The 10,000-nt window shown below is 42.8% G+C and overlaps 2 protein-coding genes across 7 annotated transcripts in view; both read left to right on the forward strand.

Moving 5' to 3' along the window:
* The window catches only part of LOC311096857 (ral guanine nucleotide dissociation stimulator), a 40,053-nt gene extending 34,225 nt beyond the window's left edge, over nucleotides 1-5,828 (forward strand). For all 4 annotated transcript variants that reach the window (XM_084136246.1, XM_084136245.1, XM_084136243.1 and 1 more), the window contains 3 exons: nucleotides 865-1,113; nucleotides 3,937-4,051; nucleotides 4,263-5,828. In XM_084136246.1, coding sequence (XP_083992372.1) covers nucleotides 865-1,113; nucleotides 3,937-4,051; nucleotides 4,263-4,438 — 540 coding nt within the window. In that variant the 3' untranslated portion in view covers nucleotides 4,439-5,828. The remainder of the gene's footprint in view (nucleotides 1-864; nucleotides 1,114-3,936; nucleotides 4,052-4,262) is intronic.
* Nucleotides 5,829-6,885: 1,057 nt separating this feature from the next.
* plgrkt (plasminogen receptor, C-terminal lysine transmembrane protein) overlaps nucleotides 6,886-10,000 on the forward strand; it is a 19,651-nt gene continuing 16,536 nt past the window's right edge. For 2 of the 3 annotated variants that reach the window (XM_084136260.1, XM_084136262.1), the window contains exon 1: nucleotides 6,886-6,966. The gene's annotated coding sequence lies outside the window, so the exon portion shown is untranslated. Of the gene's footprint in view, nucleotides 7,063-10,000 lie in introns of all 3 variants that reach the window. The other variant, XM_084136261.1, reaches the window with a different exon arrangement.

Here is a 10,000-nt window from a genome sequence, read left to right on the forward strand (position 1 = left end):
TCACTCTCATCTCACTCTCTCTATCACTCTCTCACTCTCTCTCTTATCTCACTCTCTATCACTCTCTCTCATTCTCTATCACTCTCATCTCACTCTCTCTATCACTCTCTCTCATATCTCACTCTCTATCACTCTCATCTCACTCTCTCTATAACTCTCATCTCACTCTCTCTCTCTCTCACTCTCTCTCTCTCATATCTCACTCTCTCTATTACTCTCATCTCACTCTCTCTCTCACTCCATCACTCTCTCATCTCACTCGCTCTCATATCTCACCCTATCTCTATCACTCTCATCTTACTCTCTCTCTCTTATCTCACTCTATCACACACACTCTCTATCTCACTCTATCACACTCTCTATCACTCTATCACTCTCTCTCTCTCATCTCACTCACTCTCATATCTCACTCTATCTCTATCACTCTCATCTCACTCTATCACTCTCACACTCTCTATACTCATTCTCTCTCTTATCTCACTCTCTCTATCACACACTCTCTCTAATCTCACTCGCTCTCATATATTCACTCTCATCTCACTCTCTCTATCACTCTCTCTCACTATCTCTTATCTCTCTCACTCTCTCTCTCTCTCTCTCACTCCCGTCTCTCGCACGTCCAGTCATCTCTCTCATCCATTCTGGCCGAGCTCATCACCACTGCCGTTCGTTGTGTCAGCGTTTCTGATGTGCGTGTCTTTTTGTGTGTGTGTGTGAGTGTGTGTTTGTGGTCACCACATGATGGTCACTCACTGAGACTGTGGATTGTATCTGGTCTGGAATCATCATTCCTCTGTCACTAATTAAATCAGAAGCTCAAACGTCTTCAATCTCTCTCTCTCTCTCTCTCTCTCTCTCTTGCAGTTCTGGGAGTCCTCTTCTCTGTCGTCTCTGGATGCATCAGGTCTGGGTTCTGGTTCTGGTTCTGGCTCCAGCAGTGCCTCCTCATCTTCGGTGTCGGTCTCGCTCGCCCGCTCACACAAGCGCTCGGTGTCGGGCGTGTCCAGCTACTCGTCTCTCTCTCTGCCGCTCTACAACCAGCAGGTGGACGACTGCTGCATCATCAGGGTCAGCATGGATGTGGACAACGGAAACCTGTACAAGAGCATACTGGTGAGACTGGGGGAGCATACTGGTGAGACTGGAGGAGCATACTGGGGTAGCATACTGGGGTAGCATACTGGTGAGACTGTGGGAGCATACTGGTGAGACTGCGGGAGCATACTGGTGAGACTGGGGAGCAAATTGGGGAGAATGGGGGAGCATACTGGTGAGACTGGGAGAGCATACTGGTGAGACTGGGGGAGCATACTGGGGTAGCATACTGGTGAGACTGGGGGAGCATACTGGTAAGACTGCGGGAGCATACTGGTGAGACTGCGGGAGCAAATTGGGGAGAATGGGGGAGCATACTGGTGAGACTGGGAGAGCATACTGGTGAAACTGGGAGAGCATACTGGTGAGACTAGAGGAGCAAATTGGGGAGAATGGGGGAGCATACTGGTGAGACTGGGAGAGCATACTGGTGAGACTAGGGGAGCATACTGGTGAGACTGGGGGAGCATACTGGTGAGACTGCGGGAGCATACTGGTTAGAATATTGGTGAGATTGCCGGAGCATACTGGTGAGAATACGGATGAGACTGGGGGAGCATACGGATGAGACTGGGGGAGCATACTGGTGAGACTGGGGGAGCATACTGGTTAAACTGGAGGAGCATACTGGTGAAACTGGAGGAGCATACCGGTGAGAATACTGGCGAGACTGGGGGAGCATACCGGTGAGAATACTGGTGAGACTGGGGGAGCATACTGGTGAGACTGGAGGAGCATACTGGTTAAACTGGAGGAGCATACTGGTGAAACTGGAGGAGCATACCGGTGAGAATACTGGTGAGACTGGGGGAGCATACTGGTGAGACTGAGGGGAGCATACTGGTGAAACTGGAGGAGCATACCGGTGAGACTGGGGGAGCATACTGGTGAGACTGGAGGAGCATGCTGGTGAGACTGGAGGAGCATACTGGTGAGACTGAGGGAGCATACTGGTGAGAATACTGGTGAAACTGGAGGAGCGTACTGGTGAAACTGGAGGAGCATGCCGGTGAGAATACTGGTGAGACTGGAGGAGCATGCTGGTGAGACTGGAGGAGCATACTGGTGAAACTGGAGGAGCATACTGGTGAGAATACCGGTGAGACTGGGGGAGCATACTGGTGAGACTGGAGGAGCATGCTGGTGAGACTGAGGGGAGCATACTGGTGAAACTGGAGGAGCATACCGGTGAAACTGGGGGAGCATACTGGTGAGAATACTGGTGAGACTGGGGGAGCATACTGGTGAGACTGGAGGAGCATACCGGTGAGACTGGGGGAGCATACTGGTGAGACTGGGGGAGCATACTGGTGAAACTGGAGGAGCATACCGGTGAGAATACTGGGGGAGCATACTGGTGAGAATACTGGTGAGACTGGGGGAGCATACTGGTGAGACTGAGGGGAGCATACTGGTGAAACTGGGGGAGCGTACTGGTGAAACTGGAGGAGCATACTGGTGAGAATACTGGTGAGACTGGGGGAGCATACTGGTGAGAATACTGGTGAGACTGGGGGAGCATACTGGTGAGACTGGAGGAGCATACCGGTGAGACTGGGGGAGCATACTGGTGAGAATACTGGTGAGACTGGGGGAGCATACTGGTGAAACTGGAGGAGCATACCGGTGAGAATACTGGGGGAGCATACTGGTGAGAATACTGGTGAGACTGGGGGAGCATACTGGTGAGACTGAGGGGAGCATACTGGTGAAACTGGGGGAGCGTACTGGTGAAACTGGAGGAGCATACTGGTGAGAATACTGGTGAGACTGGGGGAGCATACTGGTGAGAATACTGGTGAGACTGGGGGAGCATACTGGTGAGACTGGAGGAGCATACCGGTGAGACTGGGGGAGCATACTGGTGAGAATACTGGTGAGACTGGGGGAGCATACTGGTGAAACTGGAGGAGCATACCGGTGAGAATACTGGGGGAGCATACTGGTGAGAATACTGGTGAGACTGGGGGAGCATACTGGTGAAACTGGAGGAGCATACCGGTGAGAATACTGGTGAGACTGGGGGAGCATCGGACATAAAGTCCCAACAGTACCAAAACTGTTTATCATATAAAATAAACATGAATTACATTAATTACCATGAGTGATACAGTGATGCTTACAAGTTTGAACCCTTTAGTTGTTGTTTTTTGGCCTGATGATACAGTCAAACCAAAAATTATTCAGACACCAGATTTTTTACTAGTGGGTGCAATTTATTGTGCTAAACTGGTATTATCTAATTGTGTTCTTAAATTTAACAGCTGACAGATATTCAACATAATTCATTTGTGAGACAGTCTAACAGAAGGACAGACAAAACCAGTGAAATATCAACTGATTTGTTAACTCTTAACAAGAATAAGTTCTTGTCATAATTTATTACCATTTTCTAAACTATAGCAAATAAACTGTGATAATGTGAGGAATGTTGAAGGTGTCTGAATACACTCTGGTTTGACTATCATCATCTAGTCATATCACTATACACAAATACTGCACAGATCTGTGTGTCGTTTCATTCATTCATTGACCCAGGAGTAAATATCTATTGGACAAAGTTTATGAACCTCTATCAGCTGATTTAAAGAGGATTATTAGAGTTTCAGAGAATCAGGTCTGAATTTATAAGGTCCGATTGCAATGAAGGTCCAATTTATGCAGATTTTCAGGAAAGTCTCAAGGGTTCGCAAACGTTATTTTGGAGCCACTGGCTCTTAAAATGGCTGACTTTTGATAATTTCACTCCGAGACAGTCAATTTATCCTTGCTGAAAGTGAACTTGTGTTCCATGTGCTCTCAGGATGTGTGTGTGATTGTGCGTGTGTGTGTTTGTTCCAGGTCACCAGTCAGGATAAGACTCCTGCTGTGGTGAGGAAAGCCATGGTCAAACACAACCTAGACCGCGAGCGAGCCGAGGATTACGAGCTGGTGCAGAAGATCAGCGAGGAGAAGGGTCAGTCATCAGAAAACACCTATGAATACAGTGTGTGTGTGAGTGAGTGAGTGAGTGTGTGTGTGTGTGTGTGTGTGTGAGAGTGTGTGTGTGAGAGCGTGTAGTGTCATCATTAAACTATGAATACAGAATAAAACAGCTGCTATGAACAGTACCTGCTTTGATTTTTGCGTCATCATCTTTCAGTGATTATTCTGCTGTTCTGTTTCAGAGCTGAAGATTCCCGACAACGCCAACGTTTTTTACGCCATGAACTCGACGGCCAACTATGACTTTGTCCTGAAGAAGAGAGGTTTCCCGCGAGGAAGCCGAAGCAAACACGTGGCCAGCTCTACTCTTCCTCGCATGAAGCAGAAAGGGCTGAAGATCGCCAAGGGAATCTTCTGAATCTCCGAGCTCGTGTTGCTGAATCCCGAGTGGCTGAACGTTGAGGTTTGGCAGGAACCAGGACAACCTCACGCAAATCTGTGTTTACAGTCATTCCCGAATCTCCCAACGTTAGTCTGTGAAGTCAGCTGATCCGGACCGGAGCATCAAAGCAGCGAGTCGTGAACTACGGTCCCAGAATGCCACTGTTCTCCGTCACATGATGCTGTGGTCATACGACTGATCACATGACACGCACGCATCATCAGAATGTTTCTCCTCGTTACGCTCAGGCCGATGAAATGTCTCATGCTTTGATTTCTCACGTTCATTCACTCATTCAGAGCCGGAAGTGGTTTTGTTGTTAAAAAAATGAGATTAAAAAAAGGAAAAGGTGTTTGTTTATCAATGAACAAGATGAACAGAATTCAGAAGTCTTCAATAGTGAACGTCTCCATCTCAGCGACGTCTCCGTATCTCATCGAGAGATTCTGTCCTAGTCTCGGTCCTTCTGCAGTGTGATGCGGTTTCTGTCCCCACACTAATATCCGACCGCAGCGTTTGAAGTAAAGGCGAGGATTCGAGGTGTTCAGGGACGTTGGCTGCGGTCGTGATGAACTGCACTAAGAGAGAAACAACGTGAAATGTGAATCTGCACACATAAAGACACATTAACATGAAGTGTAATGAGAGTATGTTTTGTTTTACCTGTAGTTCAGTGATGGTTCTTGACTGGATACACACAGCTGGGAGACACGGACCTGCCATATTCCTAGAATCCTTTATACGTGACCGTACGAGTGTGTGTGTGTGTGTGTGTGTGTGTGCGCATGTGCTTGATATATGTTTTAATGTCTTTGTATGTGTGTTCATGTCTTGTGTTTCATGACGACAAAACCAAAAGGGCCAAAGATCTCTGCGCCTTTAAAGTCCAGTGAGATCAGCACTGCCTGTTCAGGAAAACCAAACGTTTGCCAAGATCTCTCAGATCCGATCGGAAAAACACACATATCTGGTGCCATTTCTTTCTATTTAAGAAAAACACAGAAGAAAGACTCACACACTCTGGTTTTGTATGTTCTTTTTTGTAATTTTTGTACAATATGAATTGTCCTTTGTACTTTCGCCTTTCATTTGGTTTGTGTGCGTGCGTACGTCTATTTATTGATTTGTAAATACTTTTTGTAGCATTGTACATTTAGTTTCTTCTCCCATGTAATTATAAATTAATATGTAAATATGAATATATCTATTGCGAAGTTTATACCACTGCAAATAAGGGATTGTGTTTCTTTCAGCTTCTGTTCGTCATCTTTTTTTCATGGTTTAAATTTGATATTGTTTTTTCTTTATGATGCACTGTTTCTAATATTGGAGAAAACGACTAATAAACACATGCAGTGCGATTCAATCATAGTCTTGCTTTGTTTTGCTCAGCTTGCTGTTGTATAGTTTGATGAGAAAGACTACAGTAATGTGGTCAGCAGGTGGCGCTATTGTGATGCCTTCAGCTCTGAAGTTACAGAAATGATCACCTTGCACCATGAAATTAGGTTTTCTGAAGACACATTAAAAAATTATTAGATAATTTCCCTTCCAATAAAGTGCTGAAATCCCATGTTCTGCATTAAGAATAAAAAAATAGCATTGACGTGTAATCGAACATGACGCACTTGAATAAGAAGAATGGAGAATGACATTTCCGAGCTTCTTGTAAAATCAGCACACATGGAATATATATATATATATATACACAAGAGAGCTTCTAACTATTGTTGTATGAGCTTCACGAACACTGTTTTACCTTTTACTGCAAAGAAAAAGGCATGTAAAACATAAAACACAAACAAGCAAACCATATATCTGCTATTAAAATTAATTTTGATTAAAAACCAAATGCTAAAATGTATATTTCTCCAAGAAAAGTTGAGTTATTGAACATTATTAAAGGTTTTATAAGTAAAAACCTGTCAGACGCGATGTCCGAATCTTTCCTCACAATGAAATGACCGTTAAATTATCTTTAGTTTGAATTGTTTCCCGCTCTTGCTGAACAAACACCGCGAACGGACGCTGTCACGTGATACATGATACTTTACTCAGCGCTGGTCAGAATGGACCAATCACAGGATTCTGGATTTTATTTCTGTATACGATATTTTAGTTTAATCATTCTACAGAGCTTATACATTTACATTTATGGAATTAAAAGACGCAGAAACAAAAGTACTTTGTCAAAGAGCCAACACTTGATTGCTCTTCATTTAGCCATTCTCTAGTTTTACGGTAATACACTTTTATAAAAAGATTGTGCTGAGATTTGAAAGCCTTTTGAGCCTTATTCCCCCCAGAATATAATAATTAGGAACAACTTTAACAATTTTATTTGCTTCAGTTTGTTGACGTCTGCATTCAACAACCAATGAGAGTCGAGGGCGAGAAGCCGAGCCAATGAGGTGCGAGACCGTTTGTGCGTCAGTGACGTTGCGTCAGCGTGCAGAGCTCGCGTGCCCTTGGCTTTTATTAACGACAGAATCATATTTACAGAGGTATGATCGACATTAAGATGTGATTTCTGCTGTTTACAATCTTTACTTTAAAGCTCGTGTGCAGGAACGAACGCCAGAGTTATTAAGGGAGAGCTGGTTAGTTTCTCACGAGATCATCTAATAATCCTTGTTAAACTCCAGATAGTATTGTTTTCAACTTCAGATTGTTGTTATATTATTTCACTCGAGATATTGTTTGCGTTCTGACTGAACTCGCCTCGATTCCTGTCATCAATCCTGATTAATGATTCAACTGTGTTCATTCTTTATCGAGGTTCTGCTAGTTTTAATGATCTCACGACACTTCTGTGTATGGAGCTAGAATTGTGTCTTTATTACATGCGAGAAAATAAATGATCTGAGGCTACGTTTACACGTGGATGGCTATTTTCATAAACGGACATTTCTCCCCTCTTCGTTTTCAAAAATAACATCGTGCACACGAACCTGTGTATATGCTGTCAAGAGCATGCCAAACCTGTAGGTGGCAGTGTAACGAGAAGCTCAAGCCCACCTTAGCCAATCAGAATCCCGAAAATAGTCACATTCTGTGACGTCGCTGCCTAAAACTCTGTTTTTCTCTGTTTACATGCAAACGTGCAAACGAAGATTTTCAAAATCTCCACTCTGGCCGGAGTTTTTAGAAAGAATCGGTTTCATTGGCGAATCCTCCGTTTGCGTGTAAACGAAGGGTGCAAACGAAGGGAAATGTCTCCGTTTTTCAAAATAACCATGTACGTGTAAACGGGGCCTGAGAGAAGAAAAAAAAGTTTGAGAGAAAAAGTTAACAGCAAAAAAGTATTTCATGAGAGAAAAAAGAATATTTGAGTTTTCATACCAATAGCAAAAAATAATAATATTTGAGACTAAAAAAAGTTTTGAGAGAAAGTATTTTCTCATAGAACATAAAAAAATATAAATTTGAAATTTTTAAAATTATTTCTGAGAAAAAAAATCTCTCTCAAAATACTTTGAAAAAAACTCTCAAATATATATTTTTTGCTATCAGTGTGAAAACATTTTCTCTTAAAAAAAAAGTGTTTCTCTCAAAACGCTTTTCTTTGCTCTCGATGCAATTTCTTGCTCTCGTGTCAGGATTTTGCTTTTGCTGTGAAAATTGTGTCATGGGTGGGGCCACGTTCCTATTGGCCAGTCGGGTGAGCATCGTCTTGTCTTGGGAGTCGAACTGAATCATTACACCATTGTTCGGTTCACCGGCATAGATGCCGCCTCTGCCTTAGTTGAGCATATAATACACAATATAATACACATTCATTCATGAATATGAGTGCTATTTTTTTAATGTTTAATCTTCAGTGATGCTGAACTTGCTGAAAAATACAGGAGGCCGCCTTACACACGAGTGTGTGGAGGATATTGTCATTTCGCCGTAAGGTTTTTTATTTTTTAAATAAGAGACGATCTAGGGCTGAAATGTGTTTTTTAACTCAAGTGATGAAAGTGCTCGTTGCCGCTGCGATCAGTGGCGCGATACAGTGTTTTCTCGTGTGGCTCGCGCACACGCCGCACTGTCTTCACTCGGACGCGCGCTTCAATCCGTTGCGGATACTCTATCTTCGTTCTGGTGAAATCACAAAACATAATGCCCACAAACGTGTCCCTGCTTGATATACAACCACTGATGAACATAATCGGTTTTGATGAGAGAAAAAAACTATACAAGAAAAAAAAAAAAACTATGCAAGTGCGGATTAGAACCCAGAACCTCTGACACGCTTGGCGAAGGTTCTACCACTGGACCATTAAGGTATACGTTATTCAAATAGGCGAATCTATGTATTTAGTCACACGAAAATTCTTGGCACTGACAACATATATTAGGCTACATCTCATTAAATGACAACTTAAACCCCATGTAGCCTACTATTTAAATCAATTGCTGGACATCGTAATGTTATTGTACATATATCTGATATTGATATTGCCCCTCCGTATATTCACCAGGCCCACCTATTAATGACGTTCTGTATATATATATATAAAATAATTCCCCCGAACCCCCCTAGCATTTACTGTCCCCCCCCCCCGCCCCTGAGTGTCCGTGCTCAACTAAGGCAGAGGCGGCATCTATGCCGGTGAACCGAACAATGGTGTAATGATTCAGTTCGACTCCCAAGACAAGACGATGCTCACCCGACTGGCCAATAGGAACGTGACACAATTTTCACAGCGAAAGCAAAATCCAGACACGAGAGCAAGAAATTGCATCGAGAGCAAAGAAAAGCATTTTGAGAGAAACACTTTTTTTTTTTTAGAGATAATGTTTTCACACTGATAGCAAAAAAATATATATTTGAGAGTTTTTTTCAAAGTATTTTGAGAGAGATTTTTTTTCTCAGAAATAATAATAAAAAAATTCACATTTATGTTCTGTGAGAAAATACTTTCAAAACTTTTTTTTAGTCTCAAATATTATTATTTTTTGCTATTGGTATGAAAACTTTTTCTCTCAAATATTCTTTCTCTCATGAAATGCTTTTTTGCTATCAGTGTGATAACTTTTTCTCTCAGATCATTTATTTTCTCGCATGTAATAAAGACACAATTCTAGCTCCATACTGTGCTTCATGTTTCACTTCAACATTGAGAATTAAAGTATAGATGCTAAATTTTAGTATTGTTGATATAATAAGGACACTTTATTCCCCGCTCCCGTTTACTGTGATTCAATATAAACACTTACAGAAAAAAACTTTGTGAACATGTGAAATACATGTGAAAATAATGCCCTCGCTATACGAGTGACAGTGTGTGTTTGTGCGTGTGTTTGTGTGTGAGAGTGACAGTGTGTGTTTGTGCGTGTGTGTGTGTGTGTAAGAGAGAGTGAGTGAGTGAATGAGTGTACGTTTGAGTGTGTGTGTGTGAGAGAGAGAGTGTGTGTGAGAGTGAGTGAGTGAATGAATGAGTGTGTACGTTTGAGTGTGTGTGTGTGTGTGTGTGTGAGAGAGTGAATGTGTGTGAGTGCGTGAGTGAATGAGTGTGTACGTGTGAGTGTGAGAGAGTGAGTGAATGA

The sequence above is a fragment of the Abramis brama genome (assembly GCF_963993115.1).
Source record: "Abramis brama genome assembly, chromosome: 15".
Taxonomy (NCBI): Eukaryota; Metazoa; Chordata; class Actinopteri; order Cypriniformes; family Leuciscidae; genus Abramis; species Abramis brama.